This window comes from Crocodylus porosus, unplaced genomic scaffold (genome assembly GCF_001723895.1).
Source record: "Crocodylus porosus isolate Cpor-Errol unplaced genomic scaffold, CroPor_comp1, whole genome shotgun sequence".
Taxonomy (NCBI): Eukaryota; Metazoa; Chordata; order Crocodylia; family Crocodylidae; genus Crocodylus; species Crocodylus porosus.
The window spans coordinates 21,767,233-21,790,236 of NW_017728931.1; the positions used below are offsets into that span (position 1 = coordinate 21,767,233).

At 44.0% G+C, this 23,004-nt stretch overlaps 1 protein-coding gene across 8 annotated transcripts in view; it reads left to right on the forward strand.

Moving 5' to 3' along the window:
- SCUBE1 (signal peptide, CUB domain and EGF like domain containing 1) overlaps nucleotides 1-23,004 on the forward strand; it is a 340,412-nt gene that overhangs the window by 193,934 nt on the left and 123,474 nt on the right. For 7 of the 8 annotated variants that reach the window (XM_019544341.1, XM_019544347.1, XM_019544342.1 and 4 more), the window contains one exon: nucleotides 3,555-3,671. The exons of the other annotated variant lie outside the window; for it this stretch is intronic. In XM_019544341.1, coding sequence (XP_019399886.1) covers nucleotides 3,555-3,671 — 117 coding nt within the window. The remainder of the gene's footprint in view (nucleotides 1-3,554; nucleotides 3,672-23,004) is intronic. 8 annotated transcript variants of the gene reach the window in all.

Sequence of the window (23,004 nt, forward strand, 5' to 3'; positions counted from 1 at the left end):
GGGAAAGGTGGAGCCCATCCCATCCCAGCATGTCTCTCATCACGATGTGCCGGTCATGGCTGAGGAAGCCAAAGCCCGCCTCGAAGCACCAATATATGTATATATATAACACCCATATATGTTGTTCTCCATGGGGGAGTAGTTCTGAGTTTTTCTGGGGGCAGGCAATAAAGGATTTATGCAGAAGTTCTATCTTCACCTTAGAAAAAAGAGGTCCTCGTGATTTGCATCATAATTTTTCCAGGAGTAGATTACGCAAATGCTTCCTAATTTGGGTGTTCCCTAGAAGTCCTCACTTAAATGGGTGCAAGGCTCGTGCCCTCCCTTCTTGGCAGTATAAAAGGCACAACAGCAAAACATAAGCAAATAAACTTTGAAAAAGTTGACAGCAGTGGCTATGGTGAGGTAATCAAAAGCAGGGACAACGGCAGCTGTAAATGCTGATATGCTCAACCCCTCCCAGCCTGCAAACTTCTACCAATGGCTAAGATGTAAGGTTCTACCCCAGATTCTAAACTACTCACTGCACCTTCCTACAGACTATAAAAGGCAGGTTTGGGACCAAGGATTTTAGCTCTGCCCTTTATCTGGATTGAACATTGGTTCAAACTGATTTAGCATCCTCAGCTTTGAAAGTGTTGGGGTCAGGTGTCAGCAATCATGTGATCTATTTGTGGTGAGTTTAAAAGTTCGGTATGATCTTAAATAGTTCTATTCCATACAGCTTTTAATGTCCCCACCTACTCCCTCCCTACTTTGCACAGTGGCCTTAAGGTACCTAATTTGTTCTCACGCTATGTATTTGGAAGAATCTCCTGTTATCTATGTTGTCGTAGGTATTGTCACCCCCTCCATTCTTATCCTGAGTTTTCAAAACTTTGTTAAAGTTTGCTATTTATGAAAACTGGGCTCACCATAGAAGCTGAAGGGTATTGTCTTCTTGCTTTATTTTACTCCATCTCTGACAATAAGAAAAGCTTGCTTGATTTGTTCTATTTATACATTGAAATAACTCTTGTTCACTGACTGACCCTTATACCCTATAGATCCAGTCATCCATGCCATGGAGGAAAAAAATCTTTGTTGTGCCTATTCATTTTCATTGGCTGTCATCCAGAAAGCAGAAATATTACTGCTTAAATAATGTTCATCTGTTGCTGAAGAACTGCAATAAAGGGCTCTTCAAGCATCATAGTTAATCTTTTAACATAAGATTTACAATTCATTGCAATGCCATGCCAAATGTATCTTTAGTATGTTTTCATGTTTTTTAACATTAACTATTTGCCCCTGACAAATCATTCTGCCTTTAAATTGCTAGTTAATGCAATACACTGGCTAAAATGAGGTAAAAAATTTAAATTACCCAATCTCTCCCCCCACCTCGCAGCCACCCCCCACTCATAATTAAAGTTATTTGATAGTTGGTCCTCTGAAAGGACACATAAGGTGAGCAGTTACACACATAAGAAAATCTTCTAGTCAAATAGAAAAATGATCACCAGAACCTGTATTACCTAAACCATTAGGGATGTAACCTTCAGATCTTTGTTCACATACGTAATCTTTACTCGTGCAAAAAGTCATCTTGGTTTTTAATTACCTGTAGGTGAGAATTAGTCTGACTGATACGAAATGGTAGCATCAAAGTTTTTGCTTAAAGTTAAGTCTGTTCATCAAATGTGCTCTTTCTAGCTATTACTTTTGGCAGTATTCATATAGATGAATTACACATACATCATGTATATGCATATGTGTGTGTGTGTGTGTGTGTGTGTGTGTGTGTATAAATATGCAAATATTTAAGTGTATGTGCATAAATATAAGTATGCATGTATATATAATGTAACATTTGTATGTATTGTGATTTAATAAATTCACAATTGTTTGTGATTTTATAAATTCTATTCTGTTCTATTAATGCATACTTCCCTATTCTCCATCCCCTGGCTTTCTCTATGTACATAAGTGCCAGAAGCACATTCTAAAACTGTATATAGGTTTGTGCCGATAAAGTTTAAAAGAAATTCTTCAGGTCTTGAAGCCATGGTGTTCCTCTAGGGCCAATGAAGGAAAGAAGTGACTGACTACCTCCAAAGGAAAAAAATGAGCCCTGAATGCTTATCAGTTTAGAGATAAAATGTGTTATAATTCATGTAATATTTTGATAAACATACTGGGCTAAGAATATTGAGCACTAGTCAGTCCTATTTGTTATTGCCAGGCCCTAACTGCAAAGTCCAGTTGTAATGCACACTGAATGTGCAGCAAAAGGAGCCTGTAAATTGAAACAAGCACTAAGAATTCTTCTTTAGGAAAAGTCATGAGGAAGTGAAATGGGAAGAACAATGCAAATCTTACTATTTTATGTTTCATATGAACCTTGCTGGAGAAACTGAGAAAGAGATTATTAAGAGGTCTGTGGAATATTTCCTAGGGATTTTAAAGTAGCTGTAGACAGAATAACCAGTTATCTATGATCCACATGGTTGGTGGTTACCTCTGTCTGCAACAAATAGCTTTCAGATATATGTTGGTCTGAACAATGTGTTTAAAATTGGCATCCATAGATCCACTTTATTCTGTGGATCAAAGGAAAGTTAATTGTTTTTCTTCCCTTTTATCTGTTTCAAGAATGTGTGTGGGGTTTTTTGTATGTATATAAAAATACAATAGCAATTGGTATTACTTTTTTAATGAAGTTGGAAGGAGTTTTGTTGGGGTTTTTTTCTTTTGGTTGATTATGATCTTTTTGTTTTGTTTAGTGTTGTTCTGTTTTGTTTTTAGGACTGGTACCTAGAAGTCATTGCCTACTAATGTAAAAGCAAAAAAAGTATTGCAGCTTTGTATTGCCTCTGTTTGCCCAGTCACCATTCTACATGATACAAGCACTGGGAAATTTCAATGACACAGCTTGCAATGGGTTCAGTGACCTCAATTATGCCCTCCCACCCACTCCAAACTCCTTTCAATTTGCAAAAAGCTTTAAGTGGACAAAACCCAGATGCCTTTTGCTTGTAGTTCAGTAAGAACAGATTGGGCATGTAGATTCTTGTCAAAGTGATGTATGTAGTTCATTTTCCATTAACTCTTTCATAACTAAGGATTTCATATGCTCATTTCCAAGTTGAGTATACTTAGTTTTCCATTGCTTTATAAAGTTCATTAGAACATCAGAAACAGTTTTTTTAACAAACCTTAAAACTTGGCTAGAAGTTACCTGATCTAAAACAGAGAGAGACCTTGGTTCTATTTTAAAAGACAACTACTTAGTTTTGTTTTTAAACCTGGTCTTTTCATATTTAATAATTCATCCTTTTGTGTTCAAGAATAACTGACCAAATATAATTGATATAGACTTCCTCTTTGAACAGAGTGTAAGAGGATAGATTATGAAAGCTTATCAGTTAAAGAAGGACATAGCCCCTGATGAGCATAAGAGCATTGCTTATGTAATTTTGTATTGTTGTACAAAACAGTTGATGTACCCCCACCCCAAAAGTTGTGTTACACTCTCTTTCTCCCTCTCTCTGCCTTTCTCTTTCATTCTCCAGAAACGTGTGCTGTCAATAATGGAGGTTGTGACCGTACTTGCAAGGATACAGCGACAGGGGTACGTTGCAGTTGTCCAGTTGGATTTACCTTGCAGCCTGATGGAAAAACATGCAAAGGTCAGCTTCTGTTTGCTTTACAATGTATCATTTGCCTTCAGCAGTTTCAGTATTAGATGTAAATATTCAATACATAATCCATAAACAGAGTTAGAGCAACTTACTGGGGCATAGAGATTAAAATTGAACGTGTTAGCTTTCTATTTCACCAGCAGTAATGAGTCATCATCCATTTAAATCATTTTTATTTTTAAGAAAGTAGATTCTTCAAAATGTCCAGCAATTTCAGGAACCCAGCTAAGGGCACCATAAAGAGCCTTGGTTTTCAGTGACTACTTTCAGAAAATTAGGCTTCTTTAAGAAAGCTGAAATTTTCTGCCCAGTTAGTGAGGCTCTCAAATCTGCTAGTCCTAGAAATCTTGACCAGAACATTTACAGAGACACACACACACAATCAACACATTATCACTTCCAAAAACAATAAATGAGGGAGAAGGATTTAGAATAAATAAATAAAATAAAACGTACTGACAGCTTCTGTGTATAGCAGTACAGTAAAAAAATTCATGAACAGACCAATTCATTGCACCCCTCCCCTTCAAAAAAGGTATAGTGGCCAATTACAATAAAAAATTGCATTGTACTAAGATACTGAGCTACATTCTGTAAGTATTATGCAGCTTTAATTGCTCTATTGGGAGTTTCACCAAAACAAAGATTTCAGGATTTGGCCCTTAATAAGTAAAATTAAAAATCAGAAAATATTGAGAAGGGAAGTCTGAACATAACATCTAGCATTTTTCTTCACGTTTTGTCTTAGTTAAGGAGACAGGCATTTGTTGCTTTAAATGCTAAGCCTGCAGAAGCACATGTTCCACAAAGAGTGGCTATTTCCATGAGTAGATTTATATATATCTTTCAGGATCAGGACTGTAAACATTTTTCCACTTCGGTATTTATTTCTTATGAACTCAGTGGCAGGACACTAGTTGACAGATATACAGTAGTGCATTGTATCTAAGTGTCACAAAGAATACTTTGTTGTCACATAGTGATTTAGCATAAATCAACCTATCTTACCGCATAGCTGTTTGAATTATTTGTTTTCTTAGAAACAGCCAGAAATGTCAAAAGATCTCTAATCCAAACCTAGATACTATTTAAAATAGTAAAACCCACAAAAACAAACAGAGAATGTGTGGTATCCCCATGCTGTAGCCTGAAAACTCCCACAGCTTGGGCATGATCCTGTTAGTATTTACAGAAATAACACTCCATTTGCTTGTTTATTTGAAAATAAAACATTTAAACTGCCATTGTACAGAATGTTAATAGTTAAAGGCAAGCACACATCAAAAATCAGTCATTTTAGTTCAAACCATATAAAAACAAATGTTACAGGGGTATAGTTTGTAGCCGTGTTGGTCTAAGGACATAGGCAGAAAAGGTTCTTTGGATGAATCTGATATCTTTTATTAGACCAACTTGAATAGTTGGGGAAAAAAATATAAGCAAGCTTTCGGGTTTAAAAACCCTTCGTCAGGCTGAGAAAATTTCTGCTGTTGGTGCATGCTCTTCCTGGATGGAATGAAAAGTAAAGAAGCCAGAGGCTGGGCTGGTATGCATACAAGATAAGCAGTCAGTGAAGATATAAATTAAGGACTCAGTGGGTGAGAGACAGGCTGGGTGTGGGGGTGAAGGGGGATGAAAAGTGGAGAGGTACCTGGGTAGTCAGATGTCAGGCAGGTTATAATGTGTCATAAATCCAATGTCTATACTTAGTCCATGATTTTTAGTATCCAGGAGGTTGATGAAGTGGAGTTCATAGGTTCGTCTCTGAGAAGTGTTTTATAAGTTTCCTTTGAGGATTAGAACTGAGAGATTGGAGAGAGAGTGGTTTTCTGTAAGAAATGTGCCCCCACAGGTAATTGGGTATTCTTGTCTTTTCAAGAATACCCCTTCTCTCCCATACGCAGCCTGTCTCTCACCTCATAATGTTTATTCCTTGAACCTTCATCATGAAAAATAAAAATGATCTAAACTTAGATGGCTTCCACTCTGAGGTCATCCCACTGGGCTAAGATGAAATAATTGTATATAAAAATGGATTCTATAATTAGCTTTGCAGACAAAATGAAATATCAAATTGATTCTCAAACAGAATACCAGAGATCTAAACAAAGGATTGGCAATCCTTAAGGAGCAGAAGGCCAAAATAAGGCAGCAGATCCAGAAACAGGCTGCTGCTTGCAACCTGGCTGGCTGAAGCTCCAAGCTGCTTGCTGCTGCCCCAGCCTTCCCTATTGAATGTCAAGGGCTGCTTTCATGCCCCACTACTGCAGCCATGGCTTCTGCCATGCCTTACTCCTCACTAGTGATTCCCCTCGCCACACACTGCCAGAAGCTAAAAGTTCAGGGCATGAGAAGTGATGGCTGCAGTAAGGGAGTGAACAGGGAGAACTGTGGTAGCAGCAAACAGTGCTGGGGAAAAACTGGAACAGGTGGTGAAGAGGAATGGACTCGTGTGAGGGATCTGGGGGCATGCCCTGTAGGCCAGCACTGGTGCCCTCATTGCCCATCCCTGCTCATACTACTGCCTTTCTACCTGGATGCACTTGCCTGGCAGGCCTGATCTAGCCCATGAGCTATAGGTTCCCAACCTCTGATCATTGCTGTTTCACAAGTATAATTGGAGGAGTTCTTGGTTGAGAAGGGGTGAGAAGATATAAAACAGAGAACTGTTCTATTTATGATGATTTTTTAAATGTCTTAAAATAAGCAGAACCTGGGAAATCACGTTCATGGTTTAAAAAATCCATCGGGTCATTTTTAACCTATATTGAAGCTTTAGAAAAATCTTCATCTAAACCCAATAAAGTAAATATTTTGCCTTTGAAATAAGCTGGATGAATGTATGTATAACTTACTATACTATGGCCATTTTTGTTTTAATCCTGCATCACTGAAAACACGGGGAGCTTTGATATTTAAGTGGACACATGTTAGGCACTTTAAACTGATCAATGAGGCTGCTTTGCTCTAATATTTATAATCCTTGCATGCAAGGGAGAACACTTCTCTCAGTTCCAACCAGGGTTTGAATTACATTGTGACTCTTTGTGGGGGTCTGCAAAAAAAATTGTGCTGACCATCAAAATGCCCTAATAAAATCCCATAGAGTTCTGACACTTGCAGGTTATGGTTTTCAAATCTTACAGGGGGGGCTCTCATCTCTTATGGGGGGGGCTCAGCACTCCCCACCCCAAGCTCCCCTGTAATTCAAACCCTGGTCCCAACTGCCTCAATCAGAGCTAATGACACTGCTGCACTCTGTGATTCTCTTGCTACTAGGGGGAAGCTTGAAAAAGTGTGGGTTATTCTGGTATTTTCAGTATTTGCATATTGTTTTTAGAGGCTTATAATGACCAAGGCATAAGAATGAGGCAATCTTCAAGTTTTCTTCTTTAGTGTTTTTTCAAACTGTCCTATAATACACTATTCTTTCCAGGGGGGGTTGATTGGCCATTGAACTTTTACATGCAGTTTAGTCATCCTTGGGCATCATCCATTGTCACTTCTCTCCACCATGGTATGGGAGAAGCATCCAAGCCCCATGGATCAAGCCCAGGGGTGCACAATTATTTCAGGCAGAGGGCTGCTTACTGAGTTTTGGTAAGCTGTCAAGGGCTGCATAGGTAGCCCCGCCCCTTGACAGGTGCCTTGTCTCCTGTTCACCATCTTGTGACCAGAATTCCTGCCCCCTAACCTCCGACTTTTGCAACCAGAAGTTCCTCCCCTTGCCCCCATAATACTCCTTTCAACAAGGGGTTTTGCCATCTCAGAAACAGAAAAATACCAAATTATATTCTAAAAAATCAAACATCTACAACAGTTATTAATTTGATTTTTAAAAATATTTTTGTCCTAATTTACATGTGTTTGTGTAGAGTACATATAGGTGATTGCACAATAGCTTACAATGAAGTCTGACTCTTGTATATTGTTGGGGGGGTATGGTGGGGTGGGTATAGGTTTGTGGGGAGCTGTGGCAGTATGTGGGGTGTGGGGGAGGGTGTGGGGGGTTTTGTTGTGGGGTGGATAGGTTTGGGGGTATGGGTATGGGTTGAGGGAACATGTGGATGTATGTATGGATATGTGGGTTGTGGGTGGGTATGGGGTTTGTGGGGGAATGTTCTTGGGGGAGGGGGCCTGCATGTATGACAGTGTGAGGGGGTATGGGTTCATGTGTATGGTGGAGTGTGCATGTGGGACTCAACCTATGAACACAACAAAAACATACACGCACTCCCTTCCTCATTACACACACATGCACGCACATGTGCGTGCACACACACACACACACACACACTCCTGCTTCTGGCCCTGGGGTACTGGCATGGGTCCTGTGCTCCTGAGGCCCAGGAATGCAGCTGGGGGCCATGTGGTGCTCAAACACCCAGCTGGTGTGCAGGGAAGCAGTAAAAGCTCCAGCAGGCAGAGGCTTCCAGTTGGTGGGGGTGGTGGTGGGAGGGGGCAAGGAGTGGGGTGAGGACAGGTTGGCCTTTCTGCTGGGTCCTCCTGGCTTCCCCTGGGTCCTACTGCTTCTGTCTCCTGTCACCTTTGACAGGCAGCCAGGAGCAGGTAAATATAAATTTTCCAAATTTTTTAGGTGCCAAGTGAGCCAAATAGAATGGCCTGGCAGGCCAGATTCAGCCCATGGGCTAGATTTTGCCCACCCCTGATCTAGTTCATTGGATCAATGGGCTGCATCAGATGGCTCCATGGGCCAGATCAGAGCCACAGGTCTTACGTTACTGACTCCTACTTCAAAGCATCTGAGAGGGGAGTACAGTTGTCATATTTGTCTTTGGCAAGACAAAATTTCTAAGTATATCAACAGGGCTGTCCCTGGGGTGGGGGGCATATTGGGGTGACCGCCCCAGACCCCGCACTTTGGGAGACCCCACAGTCAATGCCACATAGGCCCCGCTGTGGCCACCATGCGCCGCTGCTGCAGAGCACCACTGGCTCTGGCTGCTCACCACCCCCTCTTCACCCCCCCGGGCCCTAAACAGGCTGATATGCCCTGGGCCTTGCACACCCCTAGGGATGACTCTGTATATCAAACATCACAGCATTAGCAAATGAGGTTTTTAGGGAAGCTGTGGTGAACCAGTAGGTGGTGTTCCTGCACTGAGCCACCCACCTCACTGTGCCCATCCACCTACCAAGCTCCAAGTGCCTCCCCTGAGGTACCTCCCATCTGGCCAACCCCCTTCCTGGAGCACACCCACAAGCCTGGGGTAACTTCTGCCACCAGCCAGGAGTCTGGTCTGTATCCGGGCCCTGTGACCCCTGGGATACACAGGCCTTGTAGACCTTGAGGGCGCTTGACCCACTGCAAGAACTTGGGGTGCTGCCTTTAGTCTGAAGCACAAAGAGTAGCCTCCCTTAGTCAGCTGAGCATAGGAAGCTTAAAGGCATGCCCCAATCCCTCTCCCAGCAAGTCTACCACACTTGTTACAGTGGAGAGCTTTATTAGTTAAATAAGGTAGGCATGGGGAAGGGTACAGGTTAGAGAAGTATTACAGAATAACCGAGAGCAAACCGTGACAGCTTAGTAGCTTTTTGATGCGCTTCTACATTACAGTAAACTATATATCTAGATAAATTCCAAGTAGTTTACTTACTTCTGTATCCTGAGAGAGAGAGAAAAAGAGTTACAGATGTTCCAGTTGTTGTATGTAATTTAACATGGCTGCTGCCCCTCCTTCTGGGGAGTCTTAGCTTTATATAGCCGATACTCAATCAAAGCCAGATGTTGTTTGATGCAGTCGAGTTTAAAAGCATCACTGGTCACCTAAGACAGTGACACGGGCTCAGACCTCTGCCCTCAGGCCATGAGGTCAGTGCTAACACAATACAGAGGTGGGAACCCTCTTACCTGAAGTCCCTCACATCCGCAATAACCTGGGGCAACCAAATTGACAGACAGGTGAGAAGACAATGGAAAGGAAAAACCTAATAGAAGGGTCTGGGAAGAAACTGGGATGACATTCTTCCACAGAAGCAACATTTAGAAAGGCTATTTTTCCTTTTCTTATTAGAAAATATACTATGGTAGCTACTGAGAAGAATACAGAGATAAAAAGATAGGTGTTTCAAAATGAAGTGTTTCAAATTTTCTTTTCAAAACAACATTTTCATTCTGGAATTTACCTAACTAATTTTTAAAGAGTTTGGGAAAAGTGTTGAAAAGCCTGAAAATGAAACATTTTATCTATAACTAAACAAAGCACTTTTGGCCAACTCTGAATAATTTTGTTTTCATTTCTTGGAAAGAAACAGTGCTCAATTCTAACCCACTTTTTCCTCCCTGATTTTTCCTTTTTTTCCAGCAAACCGGAAAATCATTTATTCACACAGTTCTATGTACAATGTAGTTTTCTCAAGAAGCTTTCTACCTGTTCTAAGTAGGACTGAGCAAGCAACTTCAGGATACCATGCCAATTATTTCATATTTCTAGAGTTAAATGTGAATTTATCTTTAAGGTTCTAAAATGCATGCAAACTGTATGCAAGAGAGCACACTCCCAGGACTGGAGGATAAGTTGCTGAGGTCTCAAGAACACTATTTTTCATGGGCTATTTTCAGTCAGAACCAGAAATAACATGGTCAGAATTTTCTGAGAAAGCATTTTCTCCTGAAATTTCCTGTCAGTTTTGCAGCTCCCCCTCTGGTATTTTGTACAGTGCAGCTACAGTCTGGGGTGTTCGTTTGTCATTTTTTGCCCTTTCTTGCACTGCAATGCATGTAATATGTGTAGTCACTGAGATTCAAGAGCATTGGATAAATTTGAGTGGGATTTAGAGAAACATCTGAAATGCTGGATGCTCCCCCAAACTAAAACCTGTGACACTTTCATTACTAGCTTGGCAGTAGCCAGTTTTAGCTCATCTGTTCAAGTGGACAGATTCTTTGCTATAGCATTCAGTCTTTTAAGTTTTAGAACACTGGTGTTTTACAGAAATTAGTCCAGTTCAATTATTTTTCTTTACTATTGTTTGTTAGTGAAGTTAGAACAAGTGAGCTAATCTTTCCTGACTTAAAATCAATTAATTTGATGAACCAATGAATTATTTGTATTCTGGTAATGCTTAGGGAAGCCTAGTGTATGTTCACATAATGAAAAAGAGGTCCCAAACTGATAATAGTCTTACTTGTTTAGTAATTTGTATGTTCATTAGGTGTTTAATATGAACAAGAAAGTACACATATAAAGGAAAGGGTATTTTCTAAGGAGGATAGGTGTGTGTGGGTGTGTGTGTATGTCATAAACTTGAGCAAATACTAGTTGAAAGTGTGTTCACCAGTTGTTCATACTGTAGGCACAAATGCAAAATATCTCCTCCTGTTTCATAACTTGATTAAAAAAGCAGAGTCATAAAATGCAGATCTGGATTGGGCCTTGAATTCTGAAGCCTATTCTGTCCCTTCCTTAAAATGTCAAGGGCTGGGGACAAGAATGCTACTCTAAGGCTAGGTACAGACATTCAAAAATCCTGAGGTGGAATCGATTAAAGTTGCATGGGTTTCTATAAGTAGCATAAGTTAGATTGGTAGTGAACAGAATACACATTTGCCCTTTGGTGGGGAGAAGGCATGCAGGCTGCCTGCACTGGCCAAGAGCAGCAGGTTGGGGGTGCTCCTGCACATCTCCCAGAGTCCCCATGGGCTCCCCAGCCTGTTGGAGAATGCCTAGTGCTGCTGAGCAGTTGGGCCACCCTGATGGCTGCTGTCATGGGCGAGTATTCCCCCCTCCCTCTGCTGCATTGTCAGCTGCACATAAACAGCATGGGATATGGGGGAAGGGAGGTGAAGGAGAAGGGAGACATCTGTGTCCCTGCGTGAACCCTGCCACGGAGCACCCCACAGTATACACACAGATGTGACACTGAGTACAGGAGAGCCCCCATGAGTGGGGACAGCACCACAGAGCTGAACTGGATTGGTGGGCATGGGCAAGCATTCTCCTTGCCCCCCACCCCGCGCTGCCTACCTGCATCTGAAAGATGCCTGTGGCTGACAGATGATGTGGCAGGGGGAGGGTGGAATGCTAACAACTGGTCAGAGGCAGGAGGTGGGACTGTGGAAAGGGTCTGTGCTGGAAAGGATCTGTGCTGACTTGGTTCTGTAACAACCCGGGGGCAGGGCCAGCTGGGCATTTGGTCAGAGTAGCCAAGAGCAGATTGAGTGCTAGTGCACTCTCCTGAGAGGGATGACTAGTGGGGGTCTACAAAGGAGCCTGGGATGCCAGTGGACAGCGACCTAACTTGAATCAGTAGAGGAACTGGTACCGAACTTGGATGCACCGGTCTCAACTAAATCAATTAAGTTAAAATGCACATCAGTCCAGGTCTACTGTAGACCAGGTTCTGCCCCTTTTTAGACCAGTTTAAGTGTGCCAAACTTCTGTTTAGTTATGGGTTGACTGGTTTCTGATTGCTTAAAGCGTACTGTCTGTACCTGGACTAAAGAGAAGATACCAGGAAACTAAAGACTGATTTTCAGAAGCCTTGCACATCCACACTTTCCACTGACTGCAGTTGGAATTGTGGGGTTTTGGTACCTCTGAAAAACCAGATCTCTTGTGTATGTGTACGTTCCTTCATTGGTGCAGTGTGCAACCTATTTACAATCAAATTTCTGGAACAAAATAGGAAATAAACTGTTTTTTTCTGCTACAGTGACCATTTTTGACCACTGACTGGAGCAGGTTCCAGAGTCCCTTCCTCAGCCCTCCCCCTCAGCCTCCTGCCTCCCTATAGGAGATTATGCTGACCCAGGGGAAATGTCAGGTGTTACTTACAGGAGCCAAGTTAACCTTTGCCTGGCCCTGTAGTGGCTGCCGAATTAAAGGCTTTGGATCCTCACTCACCATATACATTTGTGGTGGTTGGGGGGGAAGAACCTGTGAGATAAATGTAGGAAATACTGGTTATTTATTTTTGGCTGGTACACTCCAGATATCAGTGTTCAAAAATAAGATCAAAGCAAGAAATAAGAAAAAAGCAAGAAAAATAACCAGGGACTTGGAAGGATTGATATAAGGAAAAACTGCAAGAGCTAAATATGTATTCCTAGGATAAGTAAGTAACCACCTGAATGTGGACCTGGATCATCATGTGGGAGGGTATACAAGCTTGGAAGGAACAGGAAATATTTTGTGTGATTTAACAAAGTAAATCCAGAAATAATTGGATAAAATTAACAACAGAAAATTCAGAAAAATCTTCTCAGATGACATGCATATGCACAACCCTTCCCCCCCTCCCCCACCCCCTTCCACACACACCCTTGCACTGCAGTAATACTCCACCAGCTGCAGTGGAGTTATTATGTTGGCAAAATGGAGCCGGGCATACACAGACACCCTTTCATCTGCTGACCACTGCAGCTGCAGCAGTTAGTTCCTGCCATTTGTGTTTGGGCTGTACAGCTGCTGAATGGAGCTATGTAGACCTGCTGGAAGTGCTTCACTAGGTATTACGGCTGTGTGAAGCTTCAGTCTCTGATTCAATTAGACGGAGATTCAGCCTGATTCAGTGGGAAAATCTCTGAATTGAATCAGAAGACCCTTTAGTCTCTCCAAATGGAATCAGAACCCTTCGAATCAATTTGGAGAAATTCAGAAGGATTCAGCAATTCGGACATAGACACAGCTTTAAATGTTTTTTCTATACACCTCTAGGTAGCAGATGGCTTATGAATGCTGCGATGCTGGGATGCATGGAGTGTCCTCCAGGAGCATGGGGGGCTCCCCAGTGTGCTCGGCAACAGACCCAGAAGTGGACTGGATGCACTTCTGGTCCACTTCCAGGTCCACCAGGAAGCACACAGGGGGTCCCCCCATGCCCCACCCTGGCTCAGCAACTGGTACGTCCTGGGTCTTGGGGGCACACCTAGGGTCCTTCCATGGCCAATTGCTGAGCTAGGGGATGCAGGGGGGCACACAAGCTAGGGGAGCAAGTTTCATTGGGAGTTTGTAGAGCTTCAGACAAAAAGCTCCACAATGACCAACTGTCAGTGAGTCTACATGAGATGCTTTACTGTACAACAGACTAATCTACTGTGCAGTAAAGTGTCACCATATACATATTTGCATATTTACTGTGCAGTAGGGCTATGCGAAGCTTTGGCCCCAGTTTGATTCGGTGGAGATTTGTCCCGAGTCGGTGGCCTAATCTCTGAATCCAAATCAAATCAGAGGACCCTTTAATCTCTCCAAATCAAATTGGAACCCTCTGGAATTGAGTCGGTAAGATTTGGCGATTCAGACAGAGGCAGCTTTAAATGTTTTTTCTACATACTTCTAGGTAGCAGGGGCTCGTGAATGCTGTGATGCTGGGGTGCATGGAACATCCCACAGGAGTGTGGGGGGTTCCCCAGTGCACTCAGCAGCAGACCCAGAAGTAGACCAGAAGCACTTCCAGTCCACTTTCGGGTCCACTGGGGAGCATGCTGGGGCCGCCTCCCCCCCCGCACACCCACAACTCCATGACTGGTGCCTCCTGGGTCTGGGGGGGGCACCTGGGGTCTCCATACAGCTGACCACCCAGCTGGGGAGGTGTGGGAGGCCCCCCCAGTGCACTCCCCAGCAGACCTGGAAGTGGACTGGAAGTACTTCTGGTCCACTTCTGGATTCACCACTGAGCACATGGAGGGCCCCACTCCACCGCGCTCTTGTGGGACACTCCATCCGCCCCAGCATCGCAGTATTTACAAGCCACTCTGGTACCTTGAGATATGCAGAAAAAACATTTAAAGCTGTGTCTACATCCGAATCACTGATTCTCGAAATCAGCATCAAATCTTCAGATTCGGATTCAGCTGAATAGAATCAGGGACAGTGATCTGAATCAAGTAACTGAATCACTGTTCCTGATTCAGGATTAATCTGAATCCAAATCCAATAGGGTCTGCTTTGCACAACCCTACTAGCTATGTCTACACATGCATTAATGCTCAGTAATGTTACTGTCCAGTAAAATAAGGCACAGTAAACTGCACCCACAAACATGCACCTGGCCCCCTTCTGCCTGGAGCAAAATTGTTTCCAGTCAGCATCTACACATGCCTAATGTGTCATTTATCTAGCATCTGTACAAGTTGGCACTAGCAAATGGCACATTAGACTAATTTAATGCACAATACATCCAGCGCACATGTAGACAGTGACACTTTACTGCGCATTAGTCTAAAGCGTAGTAAAGCCTCTTGTGTAGACACACCCACTGTGTACAACCGCTGGCATCTTGGCAGCAGCAGCTACAGCCAGAGCCTTCTGCTGGCAGAGGTAGGTAAGCAAAGACATAGCCTAAGTGTGGGAGATGTTAGATGATGTTGTCTCCCAAAAGAAGTGGTAAATTGCATTCAAGAGAACAGTAGATAAGAATGAGATTAGAAAAAGTTTGTTGTGGCTCCCAGAGACTGGCATGTAAAATATTTTCTGCTGTTAATAGTGTGCAATCCCATTGTGAAATAAAAATTAAAGTGCTGTTTGTGGTACACTGAGTGTGTCTGTGGCCATTTTAAAGCCAACCAAGGCAAAAGATTCATCCAAATTCTGTTCCTGCGCTTTAAATGTCAGTTGCCACCCTATGTGACCTCACAGTAAAGTCTACACTCTTACAGGAACTTCATTCCAGTTTTCTTTGTCTTTTCCTGTTCACATTGGAGTACCCCACCTGGCAAATCAATACCTCACATACATAGGCAGCAAAAGGGGGGCACCCCCCCAAATGTGGGGCAGTGGCAGCACAGCAAGGCAGCCTGGCTGCAGGCTTCTGGCAGCTGCAGCAGGGGTGGGGAGGAGAGCAGGTGCAGTGGTGACAGAGGGAGTGTGGCTGGGGCAGAGGCTAGGAGAGGGGCAGGCACTGCACAGCTGGGGCAGGGTGGGGTGGGGCATGGGACTGAGCCACAGATGGCTTTTTCAGGGTCAGGAGGCATGGCTCCTGCTGCTACATGCACCCCAGGAAGGGATGGGGGCCATGTGCCCTCAGGTTTGTGTGGGGCAGGGAAGGCTGCAGCTATGGGCTGGGGCCAGGGGCTGGACCAGGCTACTCTCAGGGCAGGCAGTAGCACTGGGAGGGGGGCTGCAGCCACCCCAAAATTTGCCATAGCCCCTCCAACCCTGCTCCCAGCACTGCCGCTACCCACCCTGAGCACAGCATGGCCGAGCCCCTACCAGCCCCAGCCCCAGCCTACAGCAGCAGTCTGCCCTGCCCCGTGCAGTTCTGGGGCACATGGCCCCTGTGCCCTCCCAGGGTATGTGCAGCGGCAGGAACTGCCACCCCCTCCCTGAGCCCCCCAGATCAGCCGCAGCTCTGTCCTGTGCCCTGCCCTGGGCCTGCCCCTGCCCTAGCCCCACTCTGCCTCCCCACAGTCTCTTCCCCCCCCACCCCTTCCCCCCAGACTTACCTGCTGGGGAGGGGTGCATGTGCTCAGCACCCCCCCCAGTTTTTTTTCTCCCAGGACCTATGTTCATGTATCTCCCTCAGTTTAAAGGAGACCAGGAAAACTTCACAGCCCTCATCTACCCCAGCAGTCACATTTCACCTATCTTTACAAGTTTCAGTGAGTCTTTCGTGTTATACAGATCCCCTTGTGCTGTGCTGGGACAGCGCTAAGTGTGGCTGATCCCACTGGTCATTATGCTGTATGTTAGGCAACATCCCTGATTTTGTCCCACAATGCTCAGCATGGTTACACACCAAATCAAAAACCAAAATCTGGTAGCAAATGGAATCAGAGAATCATTTGATGTAATGAATCGAGACCTTTGTACTCCTTAACTTTCCCCCTCTACACTTTGGCAGCTGCTCCCACATGCTGTAGGAATTGCAAGCTAACTGGTCCATGGCTTCACAGTTTGGTGGCTTCTGTGCCGGTTCTCTGTGTGCCGCCTTAATCTGCCCTGAGTGAAAAATATGGAGATTAATCAGTTTAGCATTTTAATCATATTAGGCAGAACACAGAAAGCTGCAAAAAAGGAGACTTGTGCAACAAAAGTTCATGGGGAGCAGAAAGAGGGAAGTCAAACCTGTGTCATTTTTTTTTTCTCAGACACAGCAGCAGCCCAACTAGTATGAAAAATGTAGAGCTAGATAGTCTTTGAGCAGGTACAAAAGCAAGGGAGAAAAAGAGGAGCTTTTCCTTTCAATACACTGACAAAGGGCCTGGAATGCCTGCAGACCCTGCAGCTGAGGGAACATGGAATCTTTTTCCTTGTGGGCCCCAAAGACATGAATTAGAACAAGAGGAAGAGCCAAGGCCAACTATTCATTGCCTGTACAGAGGGAGGTTGGATGTTGCAGAATGGAACGGTTCATATGCTCTGTCTGTGTCATTTAACAAAGGAATTTTGTCCCCTGATGCCTTCCCTTGGGTATTGCAACCTCACACTGTCTTCCACCACCTATAAATAGGGACCTACTTAATTCGTGATTTCATGGATTTTGCAGAAACCATGAAATCCAAAATTGTCTGCAACATCAACTTAAAAAAATGTAATAAAATTCAGACTCCCCAGTGGGAGACAGCAGTCCTTGCTGCCTCACAGCCTGACAGCTGGCAGGGTAACACAAAGGGTAGCCAGCAGCCAAGATGGCAGTCATCCCCACGTCCTTTTTGTCCCCCCAGGTCTCTCCACCTATCAGCAGCAAGGGATGGGGCCACTGGGAAATGCCTGTGAAATTTGCTGTTTGCATCGTGACCAACTGCAAAAATTCTTCTGTCTGGCTGCAAATTATGTATGTCCCTACCTATAAACTAGTACCCTACAGACAGCATCTAAACAATAGACGGCAGCTTTCTGAGCTGTACTAAACAGAAAAGGGAAAAATAGATTGTAAGGGGTTTGCAGCAGGGACTGGGTCCCATGTATATTCTGTAAAGTGCCACTGAACTTGTCAACAGACCAGAGGGCTTCATAATATTGCTAAATACACTAGCCCATGTAAGGGATTTTGTGTTTGCTGTGATTTCTGTACAGGGATCACGAGTTAAGCATCAGAAGACAGATTCTCAGATGATGGAAATTGTCAGTGACATTTTCCAGCAGCTTAGGTTCTGCTCTGTTGGTATTTCCTGAGTGACTGTTAAGCAGCACTATTAAACCATGTGCACAAATACGTCTTTGCAGAATGTCAAGTCCAGGTAATCTCATGGATTCTTATTTAAGAGATGTAAAATACCCACACAAATCTCACACCTAAAAATGAGGTGTTTTATTTACTGTGCTACACTAAGTAAAAGCCCTTCTTAACCTTCTGGCATATTGTTTAACTAGAACAGTGTTATGCTGGGGTTATGTGACTGGGTGCTGTTTAAGCAAACATTTCTTCTTTTTGCTGTCTCATTGTCATGGCTACCCAGCAAACTAATATGCTCTCTACTTCCTTGAAACCGGCCCCCATCTCTTTGCATTCAGATGCAGCAGAGAAATGTGGCACTTACATGTTTAAATACCTGAATGTACTGTAGTGTGGGTGTCAGAAAGCGATATTTTTGCCTTAACTTTGAACAAATTTATGCATTCATCTACTCTGTAACTTTCCTACTCACTAACAAAGCTGGACAGAAACAGGAAAAGTTGCACAAAATGATTACATATTTTAGGCTAGTTTGTAAAGGCCTAATCCAAAGCCCACTGAAATAAATGGGAGTCTTTGCATTTACTTCATTGGACTATGGATAATGCTCAAGGACTGGTTTAGCAATTGCCTTTTATGACTGGGATTTCACTGTAGCCCTATACCTAAAAGAATGCATTTGAAACCATTTGGGGGTAAATAGTTGACAATTCTTTTGTTTTAGGATTGAATTATTTATGGAGGGAAGTTTTTTGTTAGAGAATTTAGTAAAATTCAGTGAAGGAAAAATTGTTATTTTGCTTGAAAGTGAACTTTGTTTAAGTATAAAAAAATAAATATATCGGAAGTAATGCTTGACAACAATTCAGTCAAAAGGTTGGAGGACTTCCTCTGCTTTTAGTCAGAACTTTTTGGGCACCTACACACGTGATGGATGTCTGCTCCGATGCATGCTAATTAATCTTTGCAGGTTTGTTTAAGCTGCACAGAATAAACTGATAAACAGGTGCCACAGACATTTACTTTTGATTCCGGAAATGAAGCCACATGCCTTCAGTGGCCCAGGCCAGAAGCCAGGGGACAACAGAGCACACCTCTTGGCTCAGCTGGAGCAGACAGGTTGGGTCAGGGTTATCCCCTTGCTTGGCACTCACACAGCAGCTGTCACATCGGGTGTGTGCAGTGCAGCTCGGCAGAACACCGTGTGCTGTCTGGGAGCTGGGGTGGCTCCACCTGTCATCTAGAGCCCAGCACTGCTCAGTCCCCGCGGCCCCAACTCCCAGACAGCATGCAGTGCCCTGCTGAGCTGTGCTGCACCCGCACCATGGGGCAGCTGCCGCACAGGTGCCAAGGTGGTGGGGGAGCAATCCCTACCGTCTCCCACTGCACATAGGAGCTCTGCCACAAGCCCTCAGAGGCCCTGATCATCGCTGCTACAGCTGGTAAGTGCAGGGCTTTTTCTTTTTTAAGTGCCAGGAGGTTGGGGATGGGTCCGGGCAGGGACCATTTATTTCAGTGGGCTTTGGATTAGGCCTTTACAAACTAGCCTAAAATATGTAATCATTTTGTGCAACTTTTCCTGTTTCTGTCCAGCTTTGTTAGTGAGTAGGAATAGATTAATCGAGTCTGCTGGAGCATGCTAAGTAGTGTACTCTAACAGCCTCTCCATGTCACATGTATTTAGCGTCCCCACATTTCAAAGTGGTGGCGGGGGCGCTTTAACTAAAGCTCGTTCAACATTCAATGAGCTTTAGTTAACATGCCCCGCTGCCATTTTGAAACATGGCACCACTGAACACATGTTACATGGAGGCTGCTGGAGCAGCAGACTCAAGTCTACAAGCTCATTCAACAAGCTGTTAAATTGGAGCAAACTACTTGAAACAGTTTGCATTTTGCAGACCCAGATCAAATCTTGAGGCATTGAGAATTATTTACTTCTGCTTGGAATAGAACATCAGAAAGAGCTACAGATGCTGTTGGCCAGTTATCTTTATTGATGTGCAGTTATGAATTTGCCATTTCTAATATTGGATTACTGAAGACCTGATATTGTTTGTACAAGGTATTTTGTTTGGATGAGAACAGTTCAATTAGTTATATGGTATTGTGTCCATTTCCTGATTGAATGAACAGTCCAGTTCTTCCAGAAGGAATACCCAGGCTGAAATAAGGTTCCTGTTCTATGAATACCCCTCCACACAACTTTGAAATGAGATTTTAAGGCTATGCATGTCAGTCAAAGTTTCACAGGGGTGAACTTGACTTGTGCACAACTTGACTTGTCCAATGGTCAAGTTGGTACAAGGTGGTTAGGATTTAGCATTACATAGGACCACATTTTTAAAAATATTTAAGTTTGCATGCCATGAGAATATCAACATGTGGCCCCAAATATGGAGGTGTACAGAGTCATCAGGGGTTAGATCTACAAGAGGCTCAGGCATGCAACTGCTACTTTTCATGACTGAGTCCAGAATTTAGTCCATTAAATCTCCAGAACTTCTGCTGCCTTGTAACTTTGAAGGTAGGGATCCTGAATTTGCTGAGCACCTAAATTTTCCCCAGTAAAATTACCTGGGGCTAGGGCAGAAATTACACATAAACTGGCATAAGTGGATTAGAAACCAGTTCCAATCTGTAGCACAACCGAAGTTCAGTGCACATCAACCACTTTCAAAATGGCTGAAAAAGGTGTAAGATAAACCTGGATGGGTGTAGTATCACACCTTACTGATTTTGGTTACATCAGTTTTTTGCACTTCTGTCCCAGATCCCCTCCAGATTCAAGTTAACTCACAGTCTCCCAGCATCCCAGGATGCTTTGCAGGGTGGGTGGGATAACCCTGACCCAACCTGTCTGCTCCAGCTGAGCTGAGGGGTGTGCTCTGTTGTCCCCTGGTTTCTGGCCTGGGCCACTGAAGGCATGTGGCTTCATTTCTGGAATCAAAAGTAAATGTCTGTGGCACCTGTTTATCAGTTTATTCTGTGCAGCTTAAACAAACATGCAAAGATTAAACCAATTCAGCCTCAGGCTTTTTGACTGTATTTAGCCAGGGTGTCTACATTTTTTACTCTGGTACTGTACACAACCACACTCATTCCTATGGCACCAAGCAATTCAGCACCTAAGTTTCAGTGTGATTCACAAGGTAGGCATTCCCTACCTACAACACCTGATCTCATAGGCATTCTCAGTAAATTCCTATTGGATCAGTCTTTTCATCATCCACTTATCCTGAGTAGTTCCATGGTTAGAGACCTCTCTTTGAAGGGAGCAGATATGTGTTTCAAATCAGAGAGCAGTGGGATTTTGACCTAAGTTTCACACTGGTGGACCCTAATCAATGTACAATTGAGTAAAAGGGGGCTGCCACTTCCTTCTCTTTTTTGTAAGAAAGGATGGATCCATCTTAGGTGCCTAAATTCAGAGGCTTCATGGCCGTGAATCCAGACTGAAGAAATGGGCTTAACCTCTACAGTGCCATCCTCCCTACCTTCTTCCAGCTCAAAGTTAGGCATGTTAGAGGTGTGGGGCTTAAACTCACACCTCTCTTCAATATTTCCTACTATCTAGTTTAGGTGGCTCCCTGCTCAGTGTGCTGACTTCCGTTAATCCCAATCTGAGGTGCTCAACTGCAAGTTAAATTATAGCTCCTTCTTCAGCACTGAGAATTACAATATGCAGCAGGACACCTCAGAGTCAGGTACTGCAATGCTAAGCCAAATTCCATTTTGAATTTAGCACAAATGAATAGGGCAGTGCGAAATGGCACTGTTCCATTTCGACTTGCATTTCAAAGTTTTGACGGAACAGCATTTCATTTTGAATTTCGTTTAGATTCAAAACCGCTTTTCCGTTTTGTTTTGTTCCAATATTGTCTCAACCTTTCACCCATAGGCTATAATGGGGAAGCTCACAACAGCCTATAACTTTGTCATTTATGGCCTGATTTGGATGAAACTCGCAGGAATGAAGCCTGCCAAGTTTCAAGGAGATAGGTACAGGGGTTTCTGGGAAACTGCACCTCAGAGTCTTGAAAGCAAAAAACGCATGTCACATGTATGTGTTAAGCCACAGCAGGGTCAAAACTTCCGGCATGCTAGCCCTTGATGAGGCCACAAAGCCTAGCAAGTTTCAAGGAGATAGATGCAGGGGCTTGGGGGAAACTGCGCCTCAAGCAGCTGACAAGCAAAACTCGTAACATGGGTGACACTGTGTGTGTGCTAAGATGCAGCAGGGTGAAAACTGCAGGCATACCAGCTCCTGCTGAGGCCACAAAGCCTGCCAGCTTTCAAGGAGATAGGTGCAGGGCTTCTGGGTTCTGGGCCCTGCACCTCTGGCTGCTGACAGGCAAAACTCATGTCATGGGTGCTTGTGGGACTGTGTCTGTCTTGGGGCACAGGGAAGTGAAAACTGCAGGCCTGCTAGGCCCTGCTGCAGCCATGAAGCCTGCCAGCTGTCAAGGAGATGGATGCAGGGGGAGCCTGGGTTCCGGGGCCCTGCACCTCTAGCTGCTGACAGGCTAAACTCATGACATGGGTGGGTGACACTGTGTGTGTGTTACGGTGCGCCCTCACTCAACTGGCACCAAGACACAAAGCAGGGCAGTTCAAACAATGCTGCCTTTTATGCAATTTTTCCACCCCTCCCAGACAGCACTGGGATTGGAAGGGACCTCAGGGAAGGATGACAGTCACTGGCCAGCTAAACAGTCAATAATGAAAGCCCTCCTTCCGCCTCCCTCTCCTTACTTTAGCTGTTTTTTCCCTGCAGCCAAGCCCAGCTTGGGCTTTGAAACTCAAAATGTTTAAAAAAATTTTGAAACATTGCAACTTGCCTCATTTTGTTTTGAGGCTGTTTCAAAGCTCTCTGTTTCATTTCAATTTTGCTGTTTTGAGCTTGAAATGAGTCAAAACAGCATTGAAATGGAACTGCTGGTGAAAGTTTGCACAACCCTACAAATGAAGTCATCTGTCCTTCAGGAACCTTACCTCACAGTCTTTTTCCTATGATAACATTTTTCTTTTCCTGCAGGATAAAACATGTGTTCTGGGGCGGGGGGGGGCTGTTTCATAGATTTCATAGACATTAGGGCTGGAAGGAACCTCGGGAGATCATCGAGTCCAGCCCCCTGCCCAAAGGGCAGGAAGTCAGCTGAGTTATAGGATCCCAGCAAGATAAGCATCCAATTTACTCTTGAAGGTGTTCAATGTAGGTGCTTCAACCACCTCCACT